Source organism: Pristiophorus japonicus, chromosome 4 (assembly GCF_044704955.1).
Source record: "Pristiophorus japonicus isolate sPriJap1 chromosome 4, sPriJap1.hap1, whole genome shotgun sequence".
Taxonomy (NCBI): Eukaryota; Metazoa; Chordata; class Chondrichthyes; family Pristiophoridae; genus Pristiophorus; species Pristiophorus japonicus.
Window position 1 is genome coordinate 152107181 of NC_091980.1, and position 26998 is coordinate 152134178.

At 48.4% G+C, this 26998-nt stretch overlaps 1 protein-coding gene across 1 annotated transcript in view; it reads right to left on the bottom strand.

The window, feature by feature from the left end:
• The window catches only part of ino80 (INO80 complex ATPase subunit), a 165546-nt gene that overhangs the window by 69765 nt on the left and 68783 nt on the right, over window positions 1-26998 (bottom strand). Inside the window, exons 11-12 of the mRNA XM_070877851.1 lie at window positions 25331-25471; window positions 5924-6149 (exon numbers count right to left, since the gene is read on the bottom strand). Of these exons, the coding sequence (XP_070733952.1) occupies window positions 5924-6149; window positions 25331-25471 (367 nt within the window). The remainder of the gene's footprint in view (window positions 1-5923; window positions 6150-25330; window positions 25472-26998) is intronic.

Genomic DNA, 26998 nt, shown 5'->3' on the forward strand with positions numbered 1-26998 from the left:
CTCCTGTTCCTGTGTAACATGCTCGAGGGGCTGAATGGCCTCCTCCTGTTCCTGTGTAACATGCTCGAGGGGCTGAATGGCCTCCTCCTGTTCCTGTGAAACAGGCTCGAGGGGCTGAATGGGTCTCCTTCTGTTCCTGTGTAACAGGCTCGAGGGGATGAATGGCCTCCTCCTGTTCCTGTGTAACATGCTCGAGGGGCTGAATGGCCTCCTCCTGTTCCTGTCTAACAGGCTCGAGGGGCTGAATGGGTCTCCTCCTGTTCCTGTGTATCAGGCTCGAGGGGCTGAATGGCCTCCCACTGGTCCTATGCAACAGGCTCGAGGGGCTGAATGGCCTCCCCCTGGTCCTATGCAAAAGGCTCGAGGGGCTGAATGGCCTCCTCCTATTTCCACGTCCACGATCTTCAATGCATTTTTTTAAACTGAAGCCAAACTTTTCATTCAGTTAATATTGCTGATGAGTAAGCGCTCTTTAAATTTATTTTGTTAATTTTGTCAATCTCTTCAATTTTCTTAATTCCTTTACTTCACGTAATTTATTTGGTGGATTTCTCCTCATTCTAAGACTGTTTAAAATTAAATTAATTTTAGTTCATTTTTCCTCTTCCCAGACCTATTCTTTGCTCTCCTCCGCGTTGCCATTTCCCCTCATCACTTTCCTTACCCTCCTCTCCACACAGGTCTGCCTCCAATATTACACTCCACCCCTAACCCACGCAGGTCTGCCTCCAATATTACAACTCCATCCCCTGCCCACACAACTCCACCCCCAACCCACACAGGTCTGCCTCCAATGTTACACCTCCATCCCCTGCCCACACAACTCCACCCCCAACCCACGCAGGTCTGCCTCCAATGTTACACCTCCACTCCCAGCCCACACAGGTCTACCTCCAATGTTATAGCTGCACTCCCAGCCCACAGAGATTGGCCTCCAATGTTACAGCTTTACTCCTGACTGCCATCTGCAAGCTATGCCGTGGATAATCCTCTAGTTCCTTTACTTCTCTATATGTGGACATCGCTGGCAAAGCTGGCATTTATTGCCCATCCCACAGCTTGTTGGGGTAGATACTGGCTTGGCAGGCTGTTGTTGGCATCAGAGACTTAATATTTAGTGTTTTGGCTTTTGCCAATAATTGAAAATACAAAGACAAATTGAATAGAGAGGAAGGATAGAGCCTGTTAACAAAATGAACACCTTCTGCTCTATCATTTCAGGGTTTAGATCTCCGCAAAATAGCATTAAATGGCTGCAGCCCAAATAAACTGACTGGGTGGATCACAGAATTAGCCCGCTTCAACTGCATACAGCAGGGCAGAACTTTCAATTTTGTACAGTATTGTATTTACAGGTAAATCGTATATCAAAAACCTCAAGTTGTATTTTTGAGCTTTTGCTATGGACTCCCGAATACTTAAAAACATCCGGAGTGTGCCGACTGTACAATGACCATGGTCTCTATCAGATGTTCATCAGCAAATGTTCCCTGCACTCGCCCTGCAAAATATTACAGCCTTAGTTACTACATAAGAAATAGGAGCAGGAGTAGGCTATTCGGCCCCTTGAGCCTGTTCCTCCACTCAGTATGATCATGGCTGATCGGATCCTGGCCTTAGCTCCACTTCCCTGCCCGCTCTCCATAACCCTCGACTCCCTTATTGTCCAAAAATCTGTCAATCTCCACCTTAAATATATTCAATGACCCAGCCTCCACAGCTCTCTGGGATAGAGAATTCCACAGATTTACAACCCTCAGAAGAAATTCCTCCTCATTTCTGTTTTAAATGGGCAACCCCTTATTCTGAAACTATGCTCCCTAGTTCTAGATTCCCCCACGAGGGGAAACATACTCTCTGCATCTACCCTGTCAAGCCCCCTCAGAATCTTATACGTTTCAATAAAATCACCTCAGTCTTCTAAACACCAATGAATATAGGGCCAACCTGCTCAACTTTTCTTCATATGACAACCCCTTCATCTGAGGAATCAACCTCGTGAACCTTCTCTGAACTGTCACCAATGCAAGTATTTCCTTCCTTAAATAAGGAGACCAAAACTGCACGCAGTACTCCAGGTGTGGTCTTACTAACGCCCTGTATAGTTGTAGCAGGACTTCCCTACTTTTATACTCCATCTCCCTTGCAATAAGCTTCTATAGATATGTGAAGGGAAAAAGAGTAGTGAAGACAAATGTAGACCCCTTGCAGTCAGAATCAGGTGAATTTATAATGGGGAACAAAGAAATGGCAGACCAATTGAACAAATAGTTTGGTTCCGGAAATACTAGGGGTTCAAAGGTCTAGCGAAAAGGAGGAACTGAAGGAAATCCTTATTGGTGAGCAAATTGTGTTAGGGAAATTGATGGGATTGAAGGCCGATAAATCCCCAGGGCCTGATAGACTGCATCCCAGAGTACTTAAGGAAGTGGCCCTAGAAATAGTGGATGCATTGGTGATCATTTTCCAACAGTCTATTGACTCTGGATCAGTTTCTATGGACTGGAGGGTAGCTAATGCAACACCACCTTTTTAAAAAAGGAGGGAGAGAGAAAACAGGGAATTATAGACCGGTTAGCCTGACATCGATGGTGGGGAAAATGTTGAAATCAATTATTAAAGATGAAATAGCAGCGCATTTGGAAAGCAGTGACAGGATCGGTCCAAGTCAACATGGATTTATGAAAGGGAAATCATGCTCGACAAATCTTCTAGAATTTTTTGAGGATGTAACTAGTCGAGTGGACAAGGGAGAACCAGTGGATGTGGTGTATTTGGACTTTCAAAAGGCTTTTGACAAAGTCCCACACGAGAGATAAGTGTGCAAAATTAAAGCACATGGTACTGGGGGTAATGTATTGACGTGGATAGAGAACTGGTTGGCAGACAGGAAGCAGAGAGTTGGAATAAATGGGTCCTTTTCAGAATGGAGGGCAGTGACTAGTGGGGTGCCGCAGGGTTCAGTGCTGGGACCCCAACTCTTTACAATACACATTAATGATTTAGATGAAGGAGTTGAATGTAATATCTCCAAGTTTGCAAATGACATTAAGCTGGATGGCAGTGTGAGCTGTGAGGTGGATGCTAAGAGGCTGCAGGGTGACTTGGACAGGTTAGGTGAGTGGACAAATGCAATGCAGATGCAGCATAATGTAGATAAATAAGAGGTTATCCACTTTGGTGGCAAAAACAGGAAGGCAGAATATTATCTGAATGGTGACAGATTAGGAAAAGGGGAGGTGCAACGAGACCTTGGTGTCATGGTACATCAGTCATTGAAAATTGGCAAGCAGGTACAGCAGGTGTTGAAGGCAAATGGCATGTTGTCCTTCACAGCTAGAAGATTTGAGTATAGGAGCAGGGAGGTCTTACTGCAGTTGTACAGGGCCTTGGTGAGGCCACACCTGGAATACTGTGTTCAGTTTTGGTCTCCTAATCTGAGGAAGGATGTTCTTGCTATTGAGGGAGTGCAGCGAAGGTTCGCCAGACTGATTCCTGGGATGGCAGGACTGATATATGAGGATAGACTGGATCGACTGGGCTTGTATTCACTAGAATTTAGAAAAATGAGAGGGGATCTCAGAAACAAATAAAATTCTGACAGGATTTAACAGGTTAGATGCGGGAAGAATGTTCCCGATGCTGGGGAAGTCCAGAACCAGGGGTCACAGTCTAAGGATAAGGGGTAAGCCATTTAGAACCAAGATGAGGAGAAACTTCTTCATTCAGAGAGTTGTTAACCTGTGGAATTCTCTACCGCAGAAAGTTGTTGAGGCCAGTTCATTAGATATATTCAAAAGGAAGTTAGATATGGCCCTTATGGCTAAAGGGATCAAGGGGTATGGAGAGAAAGCAGGAAAGGGATACTGAGGTTGAATGATCAGCCACGATCTTATTGAATGGTGGTGCAGTCTTGAAGGGTCAAATGGCCTGCTCCTGCACCTAATTTATATGTTTCTATAAAGGCCAACATTGCATTTGCTTTCCTAATTACTTGCTGTACCGGCATACTAACTTTTTGTGTTTCATGTACAAGGACCCCCAGATCCCTCTGTAACGCAGCATTTTGTAGTCTCTCCCCATTTAAATAATAATTTGCTGTTTTATTTTTCCTACCAAAGTGGATAACCTCACATTTTCCCACATTATACTGTATCTGCCAAATTTTTGCCCACTCACTTAGCCTGTCTATATCCCTTTGCAGATTCTTTGTGTCCTCCTCACAACTTGCTTTCCCACCCATCTTTGTATCATCAGTAAATTTGGCTACATTACACTCGGTCCCTTCATCCAAGTCATTAATATAGATTGTAAATAGTTGAGGATCCAGCACCGATCCCTGCGGCACTCTACTCGTTACTGTTTGCCAACCGGAAAATGACTTATTTATCCCGACTTCTGTTAGTTAGCCAATCCTCTATCCACGCTAATATATTACCCCCAACCCCGTGAGCTCTTACCTTGTGCAGTAACCGTTTATGTGGCACCTTATCGAGTGCTTTCTGGAAATCCAAATACACCACATCGACTGGATCCCCCTTTATCTACCCTGCTCGCTAAATTTTCTGTCGTTCTTTGAGGATGTGTCAAACATGATTTTCCTTTCATAAAACCATGCTGACTCTGCTTGACTGCATTATGATTTTCTAAATGTCCTGCTACTACTTCCTTAATAATGGACTCCAGCATTTTCCCAATGACAGATATTAGGTTAACTGGTCTATAGTGCTGGAATCCATTATTATGAAAGCAGCAGCAGGACATTTGGAAAAGCATGATTCAATCAAGCAGAATCAACATGGTTTTATGAAAGGGAAATAATTTTTGACAAATTTGCTGGAGTTCTTTGAGGATGTAATGAGCAGGATGGATAAAGGGAAATCAGTGGATGTGGTGAATTTGGACATCCAGAAGGCATTCGATAAGGTGTCACATAAAAGATTATTGCACAAGATAAAAGTTCACGGGGTTCGGGGTAATATATTAGCATGAATAGAGGATTGGCTAACTAACAGAAGTCGGGATAAATGGGTCATTTTCCGGTTGGCAAACAGTAACTAGTGGGGTGCCGCAGGGATCGGTGCTGGATCCTCAACTATTTACAATCTATATTAATGACTTGGATGAAGGGATCGAGTGTAATGTAGCCAAATTTGCTGATGATACAAAGATGGGTGGGAGAGCAAATTGGGAAGACGACACAAGAAATCTGCAAAGGGATATAGACAGGCTAAGTGAGTGGGCAATCTCTGGATCGACCAGACAGTAGATATACTTTGTTGTGATCAATCTGTAGGATATCCAAGAGAGTAGGCATACTACTGATCCTTCATCCTCTTCCCCCTCCAAAACTCTGAGATTTTGGACACTGATGCATCCTCTCAATGCCTGTCGTCAGCACTCATCAAGGCTGGCCTCTGGTATCACTGACCAAATGCACTCGTTACTGGAGGCCCAAACGGAGCTTGCGATTGAATGTACTAGCGACAAACATAAACAGCTCACGTTACAGGTACTTGGTGTCACATTTTTGATTTTGTGGATGGGAACACAGGCCTGAAACCCCCTTGGCCATTGATGATCTGTACAGATGTTTTACCAACACTACAAAGGGCCCACCTGATTTTCACTTGCGCAATTTCTCAGTTATTGCCAAATCTCTACAGAATAAATGGAGCGTTTAGGCTCCAGTGGGAACGAACACAGTTAAGGAACTTTAGCCGTAGTATTGAAGGGGCAGAAAGTGATTTCATGCAACTTCCTCAAACACAGCAGCCACATTTATGTGGGCTAGAAATGTAGTACTCCATTGGGTACCCAGATTGCTGAATTTGAAGAACTAGCCCCTAACATGCGTGCATGCACCTATCACATATTTATACAATAAAACAGAATCGGAAGAGAGAAATTTCGATCTACTTACCAGGGATCCTAATGAAGGACCAGCCATGTCTGGACTGAACCGCTAACAAACCCCCAGGACCGTCAAGGAAGAAGAAAGACAGCCGATTTCGCCAATGAAGAGCTAGCTGTGGAGTTCCGTACAGGAGGCACTGCTTGGATGTGAGGTGACCCCCTTCCCTCATCAACCGACGCTCATATTCTGCACTCCGGTCACAGCAGTAGATGTCTTGTGGAACTGCAGTCACCTGAGATACACATGGGGCAGGGAATTAGCGTTAACCCAAGAAAACCATCACTTCAATACACTGCACAGGTAGTGCCAATCTCACTGGGCCACAATTTACTGCATTTGTCAAATAGTGCCCACTGTTAGATAGACTTGCCCCATCCCATTTAATTTCAATGAGATTTTGTGTCACAAGTTGCAGTACGTGGGAAATCCAAACCCTCTGCAGGGTATCTAGAACCTGTGACAACAGGGCAAGCCACGGTGAAGCTCCTCAACCAGGTTGAAGGATTACGGATTGCAGAGCCTGAACCAGAAAGTGGAAATTAGACTGGTGAACTCAATGTCAAATCGGGTACAGAAGGCAAAATATAGAGAGGGAAAGAAAGACTGGATTTAGAGAGAGAGAGAGAGAGAGAGAGAGAGACAAAGAAAAAAGTTTATTTTTTCAAAATCTCAAAAAAATTAAAAGCTGAAGGAATGAGACTCCTCACTTGTAAAAGTAAATTTTCTGTGCCAGAAAGGTTGTTTGGCAGCAATTAACTTTTGTCACATTATTAAAAAGGATACATAAGGCTAGAAATGAGTTCTTCAGTGAAAACGGTATTTTTACGCCATTTTTATTTCTCTACCGTTTTCAGGCCCGATATTTGGCCTTTAATTTGCCCAGCGATAAAAATCGGTGTTGCACGAGGATTCGTGGCGCAAACCGCGAATTTCGCAACTTTAGCCCGGGGCTGATAGCGTGGCGAGAGGCATCTTGGGAAGGGGGAAAAAAAGAGTCACAAAACACTTACCTACTAAATCGCTGAAAAAGAACTAAAAAATAAAAACTTTAACTTACCCTTTTTTGCAGGTCTTCATACTTACCGTTGCTGGCAAGGCTGCAACGCAGGCTTTTCACCGCGCACAGAATACAGGTGCGGAGAGAGCCAAATATCGATCGCAAACGCTATTTCGGGTGTTGCACGTCGGCACTCCTCTCCCCGGTGGTATGTGGAAAGTGCCGCTGCAAAAAGGGCACCGAAGATCCCGCCAACCGGGTTTTCGCCGCGGAGGGTGAAATAGCAGCAAAAACACGGTCGCAAAGTCGGCGAATATCTAGCTCTTAAGACTGAAATGTGGCGTGTTTAGTTTGAATCGACCGCACAAGTACAGGAACTTCACACTGTTCAAGGTATTTGAACATGAGTCAGATGGCGAGAAAGAACGGTGCATCTCAGACAGCAATATCTAGATTTTTGCATTTAATCACGCATCTGTGCTCGCCTGAAGTCGCTGTACGATTTGGTGCATAAATAACGGTGAACACAATTAGCCCCACCGTTATTTTGACAGTAAATTCTGGCCAATATCAACACAAACTGCAGAGTTAGTGAACGTAGGACAGGAGGAGACCGTCGAGCTGGTTACACCATTTAATGTAATCATGGCTGATCTGCGATCTAACTCTATATACAGGTGCAGCGTCCAAAATCTAGAGTTCCAGAATCCGGGCCGATCCGTCGCGAGGTCGTCCGGAAACCGGAAAATGTTCAGAAATCCGACTCCCCTCGCCTTGGCGGTCCGACTTCGCCCCGGCTCTACCTCGCCCCGGCCCTATGCGGCCCGACCCCGGCTCCCGCGCGCCCCCCCTCCTCCCATCCCCCCCTCCTCCCCCTTACCTCGGCTACCCGACCCCACCTCCCTCGGCCCAGGAAAAGACGTTTCAAAATCAGGAACGGCCTCGGTCCCGAGGTATCCGGATTTCGGACGCTCAACCTGTACCCACATTTGTCTCATATTCCTGAATACATTTGGTTAACAAAAATCTATCAATCTCAGATTTTAAAACAATTCATGTAGCATCAATTGCCGTTTGCAGAAAAGAGTATCAAACTTCTACCACTCTTTGGGCTAGATTTTCAGCTTTTTGCGTTTCCAGGCACAATTTGCAGTGGATTCAAAAATTTAGCGTTGGGTTATTGTTAGCGCCAGTGACCAATTTTCATTAAATGAAAGTTCACGAGGAGCGTTAGTGTTAACTCTGTCATTGCACCACAGTTTGTGCACCGGAGCCGAAAGTTCCGACGCTGAAAAAAAAAACGGCCGTTCTGCACATGTGCAATTTTTCTTTCCTACCCGCACTTCTGGTCTGCAATGGCCTGCATGCTACCTGGGCTGGATTGGGGCAATGTCAAGTAGTGTCTCCAGTCGCAAACGCTAATGCAGGGCGCAACACGCGCATGCGCTGTACAACCGGGGTTGAATCAGCCATTTTACATTTGGATTTTGATCATGGAGGATGCCGATTCTAGACAGCGTGCCAGGCGATTCAACCACAAGGCTAATGAAGCTCAAGTGGGGGCTGTAGAAAGAAGATGGCAGGAGAAAATCACTGCCATCAAATTTTAAAAGGATTTGGAGGGAAAATCGCTGAGGCCTCAGACACGTGGTCAGATGAAGTTTAATTATCTGACAAGGATCGTCAGAATACAATTTTAATTCATGCACTCCTTCATTACTCCAATTATAAATCTGACATTATTTGTTCTCATGCTGTTGGTGCCCCTCAGCACTCTGAATTGCCGCCTAAAATGCATGACCTATTTGCCATGAATGATCTTTACACATTAAGATTGCTTTTGGAGACCTCATAAGATGGCTCCCCACTTCGATGTCATCCTGACGAACCATTTGCAACTTCCAAGGCCATTAAACAGAGGACTCTATTACATTCAGACAGTATGGTATAAGACTTTGGTGGCTATCTGTGCCGCTCTTCTAACCATTCCTATTTTCATCTTTGCAGGCCAAGAAGTATCATAGTCGCCGCGAGCAAGTGCGGACAGGCGGTGATCCACCTCAGACCCTGCCATTCATGGACATTGAGGACAGAGTGGCAGGCCTCATTAGTGTCACAGGTTGGGCATCTGCCACTTGGGATACTGAACCCCCGTTCGGATACTGAGGGCAAGTCCTGCACACTCCCTGGCCTGGGTTGGGGCAATGTCATGCAGTTCCTCTGGACTAGGGTTGGGACAATGTCCTGCATACTCCTGGGTTAGGTTGGGGCAATGTCTTGCAGTATCGCTGGACTAGATATAATGGAGTAGCGACGGTCCTTCAAATGAGCTTCCTCGTCACCCTGCCCCCTTACCCTGCTGCTAACCACTCGTCTGTTGCTTTCTACTTCCACAGTCACAGGCGCAGCATCCCTCAAGGGACCACTCCACGTCAGACCATCGTCTGGAGGAGGAGGATACCGATGGGCCGAATCCGGCGCACCATTAATCCACCCCTGTTCAAACACTGGCACTCAGCTTCTCTGAAGAGGACACGACGTTCTTGGGGTCCGACGACTCCGCGGCTCCTGGGATCAGTGTTTGCGCTGCAATGCAGTGCTGAGGTTGAATCCCGCATGTCATCTCTCCGAAGGTGGAGTCGGCAAAGTCAGTCTGCTGACAGACAGGCAGACATGGGAATGTGCAGGGAGAGCATCCAAGTCAGCCGTCAGCTCCTTGATGTCTTGGGTAGGATTCCCACGAGCATCGATAGTCTGAAAGCGACCATTACGGAGGTAGGGTCGCAGATTGTTGGTGCGAGCCGTGATACCTGCGAGGCCATCAGTGCCCATACGAAGCTGGTGGCCTCTAGCAGCGACAGTGGAGTCCCCGAGAGTGTGGCGCGAACCCCTGCAGCATATGGCACATCACAGGCACAAGCTCTGCTGCAGCTTGGGCAGGTGATGCAGTCCATGCCTCCCACCATACTCTCTGCATTCCCCACGGTCACACCCAGACCCAAACCACCTGTGACTGGCGTCGCCGATGAAGAGGCTTGCCAGTCAGAAGCCAGGCCTTCCACACCACGAGCTGGTCCAGTGCGTCCCCATACAATGTCTCCATTGTCTCTCCCCCCAGCACAGCAGAGTCATGAAGGGGGTCATGAGCCAGGTGACGAGGCCGTAACCTTTGTCCCCCCAGCATCCAGCTCTGGCCCTGTGGTTGACGCTGCAACATGCGTGAGACACTGCTCTCACGCAAAATGACAGCCTCATGGATGCTCCCTGGATATTGGGCATTGACTGCCATGATGAGCTGAGTATGGTCGCAGATGATCTGTATGTTCATGAAGTGGGAATCCCTTTCGGTTTCGGAAAACCTCTGCATTCTCTAAAGATGCTCACAGGGCGATATGCGTACAGTCAAGGGCACCCTGAACCTTGGGAAGCTAGCAAATCGTCCAAAACCTACAGCCCTCTTATTTTGGGTCTCTCTGGTCATTGGGAAGTTTATGATGTCCATCCTGCGAGCATAGAGTGCATTAGTCACCTGGCGAATGCAGCAATGTGTAGCATGCTGCGAGATGGAGCATATGTTACCTGCTGATGCCTGAAAGGAGCCAGAGGCATAGAAGGCAAGTGCCACGGTCACCTTCATCGTCATCATAGGCAAAAAGTGAGCTCTCAAGTCACTGTGCAGTCCAATGTGGGAAATACAGTTTCTGTCACAGCTGGTGCAGACAGTATTTGAAGAAAAGGGTGGGTGGGGAGCCTGGTTTACCGCACACTCCTTCCGCTGCCTGCACTTGTTTTCTGCATGCTCTCGGCGATGAGACTCGAGGTGCTCAGCGCCCTCCCCGATGCTCTTCCTCTACTTTGGGTGGTCTTGGGCCAGGGACTCCTAGGTGCCAGTGGTGATGTTGCACTTTATCAAGGAGGCTTTGAGAGTGTCCTTGAAATATATCCTCTACCAACCTGGGCTCATAAGAACATAAGAAATAGAAGCAGGAGTTGGCCATTTGGCCCCTCGAACCTGCTCCGCCATTCAATAAGACTCAGCTCCACTTCCCTGAACGATCCCCATAACGCTTTACTCTCTTATCGCTCAAAATTCTGTCTATCTCCGCCTTAAATATATTCAATGACCCAGCCTCCATCGCTCTCTGGGGCAGAGAATTCCACAGATTTACAGAAGAAATTCCTCCTCATCTCAGTTTTAAATGGGCGGCCCCTTATTCGATGTCCCCTAATTTTAGTTTCCCCTGTCAGTGGAAATATCCTCTCTGCATTCACCTTGTCGAGCCCCCTCATTACCTTATATGTTTTGATAAGATCACCTCTCATTCTTCTGAACTCCAATGTGTATTGGTCCAACCTATTCAACCTATCTTCATAAGACAACCCTCCTCTCCGGAATCAACTCAGTGAACCTTCTCTGAACAGCCTCCAATGCAAGTATATCATTCCTTAAATACGGAGACCAAAACCATACGCAGTACTCCAGGTGTGGCCTCACGAATACCCTGTACAGTTGTAGCAGGACTTTTCTGCTTTTATACTCTATCCCCCTTGCAATAAAGGCCAACATTCCATTTGCCTTCCTGATTACTTGCTGTACCTGCATACTAACTTTTTGTGTTTCATGCACAAGGACCCCAGGTCCCTCTGTACTGCAGCACTTTGCAATTTTTCTCCATTTAAATTATAATTTGCTTTTCTATTTTTTCTGCCAAACTGGATAACCTCATTTTCCCACATTATACTCCATCTGCCAAATTGTTGCCCACTCACTTAGCCGGTCTATATCCCTTTGCAGATTTTGTGTCCTCACAATTTGCTTTCCCACCCATCTGTGTATCATCAGCAAACTTGGCTGCATTACACTCGGTCCCTTCATCCAAGTCATTAATATAGATTGTAAATAGTTGAGGATCTAGCACCGATCCCTGCGGCACCCCACTAGTTTTTGTTTGCCAACCGGAAAATGACCCATTTATCCCGACTCTCTGTTTTCTGTTAGTTAGCCAATCCTCTATCCATGCTAATATATTATTCCTAGCCCCGTGAACATTTCTCTTGTGCAACCTTTTATGTGGCACCTTATCCAATGTCTTCTGGAAATCCAAATACACCACATCCACTGGTTGCCTCTTATCCACCCTGCTCGTTACATCCTCAAAGAATTCCAGAAAATTTGTCAAACATGATTTCCTGTTCATAAAACCATGCTGACTCTTGCTTGATTGAATTATGCTTTTCCAAATGTTCCACTACTGTTTCCTTAATAATGGATTCCAGCATTTTCCCAACGACTAATGTTAGGCTAACTGGTCTACAGCTTCCTGCTTTTTGTCTACCTCCTTTTTTAAATAGGGGTGTTACATTTGCGGTTTTCCAATCCGCTGGGACCGCTTCAGAATCCAGAGAATTTTAGTAGATTACAACCAATACATCCACAATCTCTGCAGCCACTTCTCTTAAGACTCTCGGATGTAAGCCATCAGGTCCAGGGAACTTGCCCGCCTTTAGTCCCATTATTTTACCGAGTACTACTTCATTAGTGATAGTGATTGTATTAAGTTCCTCCCTCCCTATAGCCCCTTGATTATCCACTATTGGGATGTTTTTCGTGTCTTCTTCTGTGAAGACGGATACAAAATATTTGTTCAACGTCGCTGCCATTATTAATTCCCCAGTCTCATCCTCCACGGGACCAACATTTACTTTAGCCACTCTCTTGTTTTTATGTACCTGTAGAAACTCTTCCGATCTGCTTTTATATTTCGTGCTAGTTTACTTTCATAATCTATCTTCCCCCTCTATCATTTTTTTTAGTCGTTCTTTGCTGGCTTTTAAAAATTTCCCAATCCTCTGGCCTCGCACTAGTCTTGGCCACATTCTATGCCCTTGTTTTCAATTTGATACCATCCCTTATTTCCTTAGTTAGCCACGGATGGTTATCCCTTCTCTTAGTCTTTCCTTCTCATTGGGATATATTTTTGTTGCGAGTTATGAAATATCTCCTTAAATGTCTGTCACTGCTCATCAACCGTCCCATACTTCAGTCTATTTTCCCAGTCCACTTTAGCCAACGATGCCCTCATACCTTTGTAGTCTCTTTCATTTAAGCTTCGGACTCTGGTTTGAGAATCAACTTTCTCACCCTCCAACTGAATTTGAAATTTAATCAGATGATGGTCACTCATTCCTAGAGGATCCTTTACTACGAGATCATTTATTAATCCTGTCTCATTACACAAGACTAGATCTAAGATAGCCTGCTCCCTGGTTGGTTCTGCAACGTACTGTTCGAGGAATCTAACCCGGATACACTCTATGAATTCCTCCTCAAGGCTACCCTGGCCAATTTGCTTTGTCCAATCAATAAGATTAAAATCGCCCGTGTTAATTGCCATTCCATTATTACAAGCCTCCATTATTTCTTGATTTATATTCTGTCCAACAGTGTTGCTACTGTTAGGGGGCCTATAGACTACACCCACCAGCAACTTTTTCCCTTTATTACTCCTTATCTCCACCTAAACTGATTCAACATCTTGATCCTCTGAACCAATATCGTTTCTCACTAACGCACTGATCTCATCCTTTATTAACAGTACTACCCCACCTCCTTTTCCTTTCTGTCTGTCCTTCCGGATTGTTAAATAGCCCTGAATACTTAGTTCCCAGTCCTGGTCACCTTGCAACAAGGTCTCTGCAATGGCTATCAGATCATACCCATATGTGCCGTCAACTCATCTATTTTGTTCCGAATGCTACGTGTTTTTAAATTTGTTTTATCCTTGTTTCCTCTGTCCTTCAAATTCACTTTCTACATTTTTGCTTTCTAATTCCAGCTTTACTTCACTCCCTACCGACTCCATTCACAGGTTCCTATCCCCTGCCAAGCTAGTTTAAACCCTCCCCAACAGCACTAGCAAACCCGCCCCCCCGCAAGGATATTGCTCCCAGCGCTGTTGAGGTGCAACCCGTCCGGCTTGTACAGGTCCCACCTCCCCCAGAAGTGGTCCCAATGCCTCAGGAATCTAAAGCCCTCCCTCCTGCACCATCTCTCCAGCCACGCATCCATCTGCTCTATCCTATTTCTGTATTCACTAGCTTGTACTATCTCTTACATTTAATCTTCTATCGATGGCTCCCCAACCCCATTCTTGACCCTTTAACGACTACAGTCTGCTTCGATCTACCCTGTCTTATGCTTCCATAATTTTAAACACTTCTATCATATCACCTCATCATTCTAACAAGGATCCAACTTTTGAAGTCTGTCTTGATATTTGTATTTCCTCACACCAAGCTGCTTCCTGGTGAGTCTGTTTCATACGCTCTCTAAAGCCGCAACATCCTTCCTATAATGTGGAGCACAATACTGCACACACTACTCTAACTGAGGTCTTATAAAAGGTTGCACACAGAATAACTTCTAGACTTTTCTAATCTATACCTCGTGTTAAAACCTAGAAATACTTCAGCGATTTTTTAAACAGTCTCATTACCCCGCGTTGCTGCCTTTAATGTTCTGTGAAGCTGTGAACAAGTATTTCCTACCCCTTATTTATGCACTCAGCAGTTTGATGAAGGCAGTACGGTGATACAGGAAAACAATTTGCAACCTTATTGCAAACAGCCATTCCCCAACTAGAAAACGGCTAAAAATGCTGGCCTTGCAAAGGCAATTATGCTTCACATTTCAGCAAATCGTCACAGCTTGGAACACAATTTTAAACATTTTCAGAGAAATTGATTCCATCCTGTGATATCACCAAAATATTTCAAGCTACACTCGACAGATTCCATGAGGCCAACAGATTTCTAACCACTGTCATCCGATCTCTGTATGTGTTGACTTCCTAGCAAATTATTTCTGTGTATGCTAATTTAAAACATTTTGTGCAACAATAAGTTAACTTTTGGACAGTTAAGACAGAATCTTTGACAATATGTCAGTATTTGGTGGGTGCCCCCAGTACAGTGAAGTTGAGAATCCACGAGCCTTAACAGCAGTTGATCCCCAAGTTGAAGAGTCAAACTACGAGAGGAGTTCTATCTCCACATGTCCCCTGCCTATCCCAGCAGCAATTCATATTCTATGAACAGAGCCCCGCTGTGAATCTTCAGCTTCAAAACACATAGCATTTGAAGGCTGAACTCAATCATTTCAGGTTTGTACTCGGAATTGTAATTCTTTTGAATGAAATGCTTGTTGAAGTTCGAGCTAGAAACAGTTCCTTCCTGGCCCAGCTTCAAGTTCTGGTTTATCACATTGCAACAGATGGATGGCTGGCCCTTCACAGCAAATCCTGCCAAGGAACCAACTGCTGAGCAAACACAGCCGATGTACAAGCAGTCAATATTTAATACGATGGACAGAAACTGCAAACACTGAAGTGCAGCCAGCTTCCATTATTAGCAACAAACTCTGCCACACCCCTCGCTTACTTGCTCTTCCCAGATGCTGCAGTTAATGGCACCTGGACTTGATTGCTGCCTGTAAACTCTGAGCAAGATCTTAATCTATTGTGTAGGCTTGTTTTTATTACAGACAATGACAGCAATTACTAGAGAACTGACTGGAACTGGGTTAATGATCTCCTCAAGGGCTGTACTATACAGAATCAGCACTTTCTGGTGACCGTACAGGCTGTAGCATCGCCAGCGTGAGAACACCAGCGGCAGGTCGGGGCCATAAAAGGAGCGGAGGTGCAGCCCGGGAGCAGCGTGGAGGCATACCACTCCAGGAAGCAGCGCGAGCTGGTGCAGGAGGGCGACGGCAGCGAAGAGTGACGTCATCAAGGTCCAGGTCGGTGATTGGAGCGTGGGCAGGTATAGCAGGAGCGGCGAGAGACTGTAGAGGGACGTGATCAGGGCCCAGGGGAGGCGCAAGTTCGGGGCCAGGGGCAGCACGGGCCAGCCCACACTGCGATGTGTGCACGCACTAGGTCCATGCAGCACAGCAAGTCTCCAGTCGTCTTGGGTAATCCTTGCCACTGGACCAAGACCTAGCTCGGTCAAGCCTGTGTGGTGTGCAACGGTCACCACACATTAAAAAAATCCACACACAGGCATCTTCCACCCTTGAGGATGTAGTTCGGGTCATTCATTGAAACACCTTTGAACTTCATTCATCCTTTTTTGGCGTGGAAGCAAGTCATCCTCGTTTCGAGGGATCGTCTATGATGATGATGATGATGGCGTGTATCTTAAATCTGTGACGGCAGTTCATGGACTGGTTCACCAAGTCATACAATTTAAGTTACGTACTTCAAAAGGTCCATACAATTGTTACTCTCTATAACATGACAGTAGGCAGTGTAGCTCTTCCTGGACATAAACCACTAAAACTGAACTACCATCCCCCCCACCGGGACATAAACCCCTGACACTGCCCCCCGACCCCCGGACACCACTAACTTAGTTTTAGGGACTGAAGCTGGACATGTGGAAGGGGTATCAGTGGAAGAGCATTTTGGTGCTGGTGATTATAATTCAGTTAAACTTGGGGTAGGAAAAGTACAAAAATAGACCAGGAATAAAAGTTCTCAATTGGGATGCGATTTTATAGAAATTTACAGCGCGGGAGGCCATTCAGCCCATCGTGTCCATGCCAGCCGACAAAGACATATCCAGCCTAATCCCACTTTCCAGCTCCTCAAGTGCACATCCAAGTACTTTTTAAATGTGGTGAAGGTTTCTGCCTCGACCACCCTTTCAGGCAGTGAGTTCCAGACCCCCACCACCCTCTGGGTAAAGAAACTTCCCCTCAAATCCCCTCTAAATCTTCTACCAATTGCTTTAAATCTATGCCCCCTGGTTGTTGACCCCTCTGCTAAGAGAAATAGGTCCTTCCTATCCACTCTATCTGGGCCCCTCATAATATTATACACCTCAATAAGTTCTTCCGTCAGCCTCCTCTGTTCTGAAGAAAACAACCCCAGCCGATCGAATCTTTCCGCATAGCTAAAATTCTCCAGTCCAGGCAACATCCTGGTAAGTCTAGTCTGTACCCTCTCTAGAGCAGTAGAGTTGTTGCAGTAGAGGTTAAATAACTCTCAACTAGCAGTAAAGCGATATATTAAAGGTAGGAGAGCACGAAACATTCAAGCAAAAATGAGCTTCAAAAAAAGTGGTGTATCAGAAACATTCGGGGAGAACGGGTGAATAACAGAAAAAAATAAGACATACAAAACAGAGAAGGGAAGAAAAAAAATGTTAGCAAGGACAAAGAGCATGAAAGAAGACTGGTAGTCAACATGAAGGGAGATAGCAAAGGGGTAATTGCATACAAATAAAAGATTCACCAAAGAAGAGGTGGGAGAAGGAAGAGAGGTTTCATGAAGTAATGAAATACTTTCTGAAGTGTAGTTTTTTCTTTATTTGTTCCTGGGATGTGGGCGTCGCTGGTAAGGCCAGCATTTCTTGCCCATCCACAATTGCCCCCCGAGAAGGTGGTGATGAGCCGCCTCCTTGAACTGCTGCAGTCCGTGTGAAGGTATTCTACAGTGCTGTTAGGGAGGGAGTTGAAGGATTTTGACCCAGTGACGATGAAGGAACGGCGATATAGGATGGTGTTCCCATGCGCCTGCTGCCCTTGTCCTTCTAAGTGGTAGAAGTTGTGGGTTTGGAAGGTCCTGCCGAAGAAGTCTTGGTGAGTTGCTGCAGTGCATCTTGTAGATGTTACACACTGCAGCCACGGTGCGCGGTGGAGGAGGGAGTGAATGTTTAATGTGGTGGATGGGATGCCAATCAAGCAGGTGCTTTGTCCTGGATAGTGTTGAGCTTCTAGAGTGTCGTTTGAGCTGCACTCATCCAGGTAAGTGGGGACTATTCCATCACACTCCTGACTTATACTTTGTAGATGATGGAAAGGATTTGAGGAGTCAAGAGGTGAGACACTTGCCACAGAATACCCAGTTTCTGACCTGCTCTTGTTGCCACAGTATTTTTCTGGCTGGTCCACTTACGTTTCTGGTCAATGGTGACCCCCAGGACGTTGGTGGTGGGGAATTTGGCGATGGTAATGCTGTTGAATGTCAAGGGGCGGTGGTTAGACTCTTGCTTGTTGGAGATGGTCATTGCCTGGCACTTGTGTGGCGCGAATGTTACTTGCCATTATCAGCCCAAGCCTGAATGTCTTCCAGGTCTTGCTGCATGTGGACATAGACTGCTTCATTATCTGAGGAGATACGAATGGCACTGAACACTGTGCAATTATCAGCGAACATCCCCACTTCTGACTATGATTGAGGGAAGGTTATTGATGAAGCAGCTGAAGATGGTTGGGCCCAGGACACTGCCCTGAGGAACTCCTGCAGCTATGTCCTGGGGATGTGATGATTGGCCTCCAACCACCACAACCATCTTCCTTTATGTTCGGTATGACTCCAGCCAGTGGAGAGTTTTCCCCCTGATTCCCATAGACTTCAGGTTTACTAGGGCTCCTTGATGCCACTCGGTCAAATGCTGCCTTGATGTCAAGGGCAGTCACTCTCACCTCACCTCTGGAATTCAGCTCTTCTGTCCACATTTGAACCAAGGCTGTAATGAGGTCTGGAGCCGAGTGGTCCTGGCGGAACCCAAACTGGGCATCGATGAGCAGGTTATTGGCAAGTAAGTGTTGCTTAATAGCATTGTCGACGACATCTTCCATCACTGTGCTGATGATTGATAGTAGACTGATGGGTTCTAATTGGCCGGATTGGATTTGTCCTTTTTAAGGACAGACATATCTAGCCAGTTTACCACATTGTCAGATAGATGCCAGTGTTGTAGCTGTACTGGAACAGCTTTGCTAGAGGTGCAGCTTGTTCTGAAGCCCAAGTCTTGAAGTCTTCAGCACTACAGTCGGGATGTTGTCGAGGCCCAAAGCCTTTGCTGTATCCAGTGCGCTCAGCCGTTTCTCGATATCACATGGAGTGAATCGAATTGGTTGAAGACTGGCTTCTGTGATGCTGGGGACCTCAGGAGGAGGCCGATATGAATCATTTACTCGGCACTTCTGGCTGAAGATGGTTGAGAACGCTTCAGTCTAGTCTTTTGCTCTCATCTGCTGGGCTCCGCCACCATTGAGGAGGGAGATATTCATGGAACCTCCTCCTCCTGTTTAGTTGTTTAATGGTCCACCACCATTCACAACTGGACATGCAGGACTGCAGAGATTTGATCTGATCCGTTGAGTGTGGATTGCTTAGCCCTGTCTATAGCACGTTGCGTCCACTTTTTAAGCATGCATGTAGTCCTGTGTTGCAGCTTCCGCAGGTTGGCACCTTATTTTTAGGTACGCCTGGTGCTGCTCCTGGCATGTTCTTTCTTCTACAAACTCATTGAACCAGGGTTGGTCCTCAGGCTTGATGGTAATGGTAGAGTGAGGGATATGCCAGGCCATGAAGTTAGAGATTGTGGTGGAATACAATTCTGTTGCTGCTGTTGGCCCACAGCGCCTCATGGATGCCCAGTTTTGAGCTGCTAGATCTGTTCGGAATGTATCCCATTTAGCACGGTGGTAATGCTACATGACACGATGGAGGATGTCCTCAGTGTGAAGATGGGCCTTCACCTCCACAAGAACTGTGTGGTGGTCACTGCTACCAATGCAGTCAGGGACAGTTGCATTTGTGACAGGTAGATTGGTGAGGACAAGGTCAAGTCAGATTTTTCCTTGTGTTGGTTCTCTCACCATCTGCCGCAGGACCAGTCTGGCAGCTATATGCTTCAGGACTCGGCGAGCTCGGTCAATAATGGTGCTACCGAGCCATTCTTGGTAATGGACATTGAAGTCCCGCACCCAGAGTACATTCTTTGCAGGGTCGACTGGGCAGGGCATACCATTGGTGTATCTGTAGCTGGTCCATCTGTTGATTTTCGTAGTGGATTTTTTTTACAACTGAGTGTCTCGCTAGGCCATTTCAGAGGGCAGTTAAGAGGCAACCACTTTGCTGTGGGTCTGTAGTCACATACAGGCCAAACCGGGTAAGGACGGCAGATTTCCTTCCCTATAGAACACAAGTGAATCAGATGGGTGTTGACGACAATCCGGTAGTTTCATGGTCACTATTACTGATGATAGCTTTTTATTCCAGATTTATTTAATAAACAGAATTTGAATTCCCCAGCTGCCGTGGTGGGATTTGAACTCGAGATCATTCGTCCATGCCTCTGGATTACGAGTCCAGTAACATAACCACTACGCTACCATTCCCGGATGTTGTAATGTCTGAAATTAAAAGTTAATTGGACTAAAAGCAGCATATTCACCAGTCCCGAATAGTATCCATCCCAGAATACTGAGGGAGGTTAAGGAGGAGAGTGTGGAGACATTATCCAGCATTTTTCAACGATCTTTGAGAATGAAAATAGTGAGAAAGGACTGGAGGGGAGAAAATGTTTCACTCCTATTGAAGAACGGGAAAGAGGTTAAACTAGAAAATTATAGACCAGTTAATCTTACCCTGGAAAATCTATCTGGGAATTATTCTGGAGTCCATAATATGGATGAATTAGTGAATACAGACAGCCATGAGCTAATCAGGACAGACAGCATGGGCTTGTGAAAGGTAGATCTGGTTTGACTAATTCAATTGAATTTTGAGAGGATAAGGAATTGCTCTTTCAAAGAGCCAACACAGGCACAAGGGCCCGAATGGCCTCCTGTGCTTTAATATTCTTTGATCCTATAAGGTGTAATTTTAGAAGACTTTTGACGAAGTGCCACATGAAGGCTCAGAGGGAATGCTGCTGTCAAGATAGAGAGAGATAGTGAGGAACAAACTGCAAGGAGCGGGAATAATGGAATTTACCAGATCGAAGGGACGTCGGCACTGAAGTGTACCAGGGAACCTCTTCACTTTTCTATTTATATAATGATTTGGATAGAAGTGCAAGAGGAATGATATTAAAAAATGCTATAGACAAGTGTAGGAGGTCACAGAGAAGTTAGCAGAGTGGGCAGAGATGGCAGGTGCAGTTTAATGCAGAGGTGTGAAGAATAGAATCATAGACATTTACAGCACAGAAGGAGGCCATTATGCCAGAGTATCGTACAGAATGCACAGGAACGGAGGATCATCACTCAAAGCAGGATGTTATTAGAATTATTATTCCACAGCGAAGTTTACCATAAGTAGCTACTGAGGCACAGACTATAAAATGCTACTGGTTAAGTATTTGAAAAGGAAGAATGTAAAAAAGATAGTGACAGGGCAGGCAAGTGGGATTAGATTGGATAGCTGCGTTAAGACCCAGTACCATTCACAAGCATGATGGGTCAAATGGACTCCTTTTTTTGCTGTAAATTCTACAATTCTCTGAAGATCTTTGGCCATTTGAGAGATGTGATCAGGAGCTATACAAATGCAAATGTTCTTCATTTTCCAGGTTGACTGCTTGGAGGTGGTCTGTGGGCTGACCTACCCTCTAACCTTTGCTTCTGGCTGCCCACCCTAAAAAGCACGACAAGCAAGAGCAGAAACAAGTGCATAAAACACACTGATGGCCATTGCCCATGGAGGCTTAATAACAACTGTGGAAGATGACAACTTGTACCAACACCTACGGACTTACAATTAGATGAACAGCATGCCCCAATGAAGTAAAACACTGGAAATAGGAGAACACAACAGTAATCAAACACAAAAAATGCCCATCAGCCCAGTGCTGCATTGGCTGGTTGCCGTGAGATGGGCAATATCAGTGATGATACAGCTGGCTGTTTATACATGTACAGTGATTCCCACACAAATCTAACTCTCACCAGCAACCCAGAAAACAAACAACCTTATACATTTATAGCTCTGGAGCCCTGAAAGTACAATTCTAGTAAACCAGCCAACGGGTCCATCTGACTGCTCAAAGTACTTACACCACTGATGCAAATCATTTTGTTGGATTGGGTCCTTTGTAGTGCAATAGACCCAATATTTCACAATATTTAAATAGCAGCGTTTATTACAGTAATTTGCACAGAGCGTATAATATATTTAGTTCACATTTTATGGTGATCTATTGTACTCATCAAGGTGAGGGATCTTAAGAGTGGGGAGATGGAACCCATTCTATTTCAGGCAACCCAGAGTCAGATCCAAACACTCCCAGGGCAGGTATAGCACGGGTTAGATACAGAGTAAAGCTCCCTCTACATTGTCCCACCAAACACACCCAGGGCAGGTACAGGCCAGGGTTAGATACAGAGTAAAGCTCCCTCTACACTGTCCCATCAAACACTCCCAGGGCAGGTACAGCACGGGTTAGATACAGAGTAATCTCTACATTGTCCCATCAAACACACCCAGGGCAGGTACAGGCCGGGGTTAGATAGAGAGTAAAGTAATCTCTACATTGTCCCATCAAACACACCCAGGGCAGGTACAGCACGAGTTAGATACAGAGTAATCTCTACATTGTCCCATCAAACACACCCAGGGCAGGTACAGCACGAGTTAGATACAGAGCAAGTACAAACAGAGGAGGGGAGGGAGGGAGGGAGGGAGGGAGGGAGGGGAGAGAGAGCGAGAGAGAGAGAGCGCGAGGGAGGGAGGGGAGAGAGAGAGAGAGCGCGAGGGAGGGAGGGGAGAGAGAGAGAGAGCGCGAGGGAGGGAGGGGAGAGAGAGAGAGAGCGCGAGGGAGGGAGGGGAGAGAGAGAGAGAGCGCGAGGGAGGGAGGGGAGAGAGAGAGAGAGCGCGAGGGAGGGAGGGGAGAGAGAGAGAGAGCGCGAGGGAGGGAGGGGAGAGAGAGAGAGAGCGCGAGGGAGGGGAGAGAGCGAGAGCGCGCGAGGGAGGGGAGAGAGAGAGAGCGCGCGAGGGAGGGGGGAGAGAGAGAGCGCGCGAGGGAGGGGAGAGAGAGAGAGCGCGCGAGGGAGGGGAGAGAGAGAGAGAGAGCGCGCGAGGGAGGGGAGAGAGAGAGAGAGAGCGCGCGAGGGAGGGGAGAGAGAGAGAGCGCGCGAGGGAGGGGAGAGAGAGAGAGCGCGCGAGGGAGGGGAGAGAGAGAGAGCGCGCGAGGGAGGGGAGAGAGAGAGAGCGCGCGAGGGAGGGGAGAGAGAGAGAGCGCGCGAGGGAGGGGAGAGAGAGAGAGCGCGCGAGGGAGGGGAGAGAGAGAGAGCGCGCGAGGGAGGGGAGAGAGAGAGCGCGCGAGGGAGGGGGGAGAGAGAGCGCGCGAGGGAGGGGGAGAGAGAGCGCGCGAGGGAGGGGAGAGAGAGAGCGCGCGAGGGAGGGGAGAGAGAGCGCGCGCGAGGGAGGGGAGAGAGAGCGCGCGCGAGGGAGGGGAGAGAGAGCGCGCGCGAGGGAGGGGAGAGCGCGCGCGAGGGAGGGGAGAGCGCGCGCGAGGGAGGGGAGAGAGCGCGCGAGGGAGGGGAGAGAGCGCGCGAGGGAGGGGAGAGAGCGCGCGAGGGAGGGGAGAGAGCGCGCGAGGGAGGGGAGAGAGCGCGCGAGGGAGGGGAGAGAGCGCGCGAGGGAGGGGAGAGAGCGCGCGAGGGAGGGGAGAGAGCGCGCGAGGGAGGGGAGAGAGCGCGCGAGGGAGGGGAGAGAGCGCGCGAGGGAGGGGAGAGAGCGCGCGAGGGAGGGGAGAGAGCGCGCGAGGGAGGGGAGAGAGCGCGCGAGGGAGGGGAGAGAGCGCGCGAGGGAGGGGAGAGAGCGCGCGAGGGAGGGGAGAGAGCGCGCGAGGGAGGGGAGAGAGCGCGCGAGGGAGGGGAGAGAGCGCGCGAGGGAGGGGAGAGAGCGCGCGAGGGAGGGGAGAGAGCGCGCGAGGGAGGGGAGAGAGCGCGCGAGGGAGGGGAGAGAGCGCGCGAGGGAGGGGAGAGAGCGCGCGAGGGAGGGGAGAGAGCGCGCGAGGGAGGGGAGAGAGCGCGCGAGGGAGGGGAGAGAGCGCGCGAGGGAGGGGAGAGAGCGCGCGAGGGAGGGGAGAGAGCGCGCGAGGGAGGGGAGAGAGCGCGCGAGGGAGGGGAGAGAGCGCGCGAGGGAGGGGAGAGAGCGCGCGAGGGAGGGGAGAGAGCGCGCGAGGGAGGGGAGAGAGCGCGCGAGGGAGGGGAGAGAGCGCGCGAGGGAGGGGAGAGAGCGCGCGAGGGAGGGGAGAGAGCGCGCGAGGGAGGGGAGAGAGCGCGCGAGGGAGGGGAGAGAGCGCGCGAGGGAGGGGAGAGAGCGCGCGAGGGAGGGGAGAGAGCGCGCGAGGGAGGGGAGAGAGCGCGCGAGGGAGGGGAGAGAGCGCGCGAGGGAGGGGAGAGAGCGCGCGAGGGAGGGGAGAGAGCGCGCGAGGGAGGGGAGAGAGCGCGCGAGGGAGGGGAGAGAGCGCGCGAGGGAGGGGAGAGAGCGCGCGAGGGAGGGGAGAGAGCGCGCGAGGGAGGGGAGAGAAAGCGCGAGGGAGGGGAGAGAGAGCGCGAGGGAGGGGAGAGAGAGCGCGAGGGAGGGGAGAGAGAGCGCGAGGGAGGGGAGAGAGAGCGCGAGGGAGGGGAGAGAGAGCGCGAGGGAGGGGAGAGAGAGCGCGAGGGAGGGGAGAGAGAGCGCGAGGGAGGGGAGAGAGAGCGCGAGGGAGGGGTGAGAGAGCGCGAGGGAGGGGAGAGAGAGCGCGAGGGAGGGGAGAGAGAGCGCGAGGGAGGGGAGAGAGAGCGCGAGGGAGGGGAGAGAGAGCGCGAGGGAGGGGAGAGAGAGCGCGAGGGAGGGGAGAGAGAGCGCGAGGGAGGGGAGTGAGAGCGCGAGGGAGGGGAGAGAGAGCGCGAGGGAGGGGAGAGAGAGCGCGAGGGAGGGGAGAGAGAGCGCGAGGGAGGGGAGAGAGAGCGCGAGGGAGGGGAGAGAGAGCGCGAGGGAGGGGAGAGAGAGCGCGAGGGAGGGGAGAGAGAGCGCGAGGGAGGGGAGAGAGAGCGCGAGGGAGGGGAGAGAGAGCGCGAGGGAGGGGAGAGAGAGCGCGAGGGAGGGGAGAGAGAGCGCGAGGGAGGGGAGAGAGAGCGCGAGGGAGGGGAGAGAGAGCGCGAGGGAGGGGAGAGAGAGCGCGAGGGAGGGGAGAGAGAGCGCGAGGGAGGGAGGGGAGAGAGAGAGCGCGAGGGAGGGAGGGGAGAGAGAGAGAGAGAGAGAGCAAGGGAGGGGAGAGAGAGAGAGAGAGAGAGCGAGGGAGGGAGGGCAGGGAACAGAGAAGGGGGGGAGGGAGGAGAGGGCACAGAGGGAGCGAAAGGGGACGGGGGGGTGGGGTGAGAGGGGGAAGAAACGAGGCCTTCAAGAAGGCAGAGGTCCACATATCTGAGACACGCCTCCATGCCTGTGATCATGCCCAAGAAGGCAAGGCTCCAGCCCCATGTGCAGCCCGCACCCCCCTCCGTTCCCTCTGAGGGGGCACGGCTCTGACCCAGTGATTCTCAGACCTCCCGAAACAGATTTGCTACTCATAGTGCCACACTGTGACCGTGTGAGTGAAAAGCAGAGTGAATGCACTTGGATGCTTACCCTGGGTATGCTGTTGTAGAGGAAGGCTGGCATTTCTGTGGGCTGACTGTGGCGGGTGCATGAGGTAGCCAATTTCCGTCGATGGACACGGTGCTGTGTATGGCTGATTACTGTTTTGCAATAGCCAGTGAAACAAAGGTCCTGTGAGAACAATCAGACTGTTAAAGCAACATCACACAAGAAGTTTACATGCTGGACTATGCTGAAACTTGAGTGTACATGGACAAAACGTCACTAATACCCCAAAGAAACACTAATCAGAATAGCAATACTCAATGAAGAATTGCCACAATGAAGACAATGCCTTCAGCCCATGAAAATCATCTCCAAGAATTGGAAGCTATGCCCATGGAGGAAATCAAGCTAACTCGAAACATGCACGCTGACTATACATAGAAAGATAGATAATAGGTGCAGGAGTAGGCCATTTGGCCCTACGAGCCTGTACCACCATTCAACAAGATCATGGCTGATCATTCACCTCAGTACCCCTTTCCTGCTTTCTCTCGATACCCTTTGATCCCTTTAGCCATAAGGGTCATATCTAACTCCCTCTTGAATATATCCAATGAACTGGCATCAACAACTCTCTGCGGCAGGGAATTCCACAGGTTACCAACTCTGAGTGAAGAAGTTTCTCCTCATCTCGGTCCTAAATGGCTTACCCCTTATCCTTAGATTATGTCCCCTGGTTCTGGACTTCCCCAACATCGGGAACATTCTTCCTGCATCTAACCTGTCCAGTCCCATCAGAATTTTATATGTTTCTATGAGATCCCCTCTGATCCTTTTAAACTCCAATGAATATAGGCCCAGTCGATCCAGTCTCTCCTCATATGTCAGTCCTGCCATCCGTCTGGTGAACCTTCGCTGCACTCCCGCAGTAGCAAGAACATCCTTCCTCAGATTAGGAGACCAAAACTGAACACAATATTCCAGGTGAGGCCTCACTCAGGCCCTGAACAACTGCAGTAAGACCTCCCTGCTCCTATACTCAAATCCCCTAGCTATGAAGGTCAGCATACCATTTGCCTTCTTCACCGCCTGCTGTACCTGCATTCCAACTTTCAATGATTGATGTACCATGACACCCCCCTTTTCCTAATCTGCCGCCATTCAGATAATATTCTGCCCATGTGTTTTTGCCCCCAAAGTAGATAAACTCACATTTATTCACATTATACTGGAAATTAGGGGTGCATACAATAAAGGTGCAGCAGTTATTATGGGTGACTTTAATATGCATATAGATTGGGCTAACCAAACTGTAAGCAATACAATGGAGGAGGATTTCCTGGAGTGCATAAGTGATGGTTTTCTAGACCAATATGTCGAGGAACCAACTAGGGGGGAGGCCATCTTAGACTGGGTGTTGAGTAATGAGAGAGGATTAATTAGCAATCTTGTTGTGAGAGGCCTCTTGGGAAAGAGTGACCAGAATATGGTGAATTCTACATTAGGATGGAGAATGAAACAGTTAATTCAGAGACCATGGTCCAGAACTTAAAGAAGGGCAACTTTGAAGGTATGAGGCGTGAATTGGCTGGGATAGATTGGCGAATGATACTTAAGGGGTTGACTGTGGATGGGCAATGTCAGACATTTAGCGACCGCATGGATGAACTACAACAATTGTACATCCCTGTCTGGCGTAAAAATAAAAAAGGG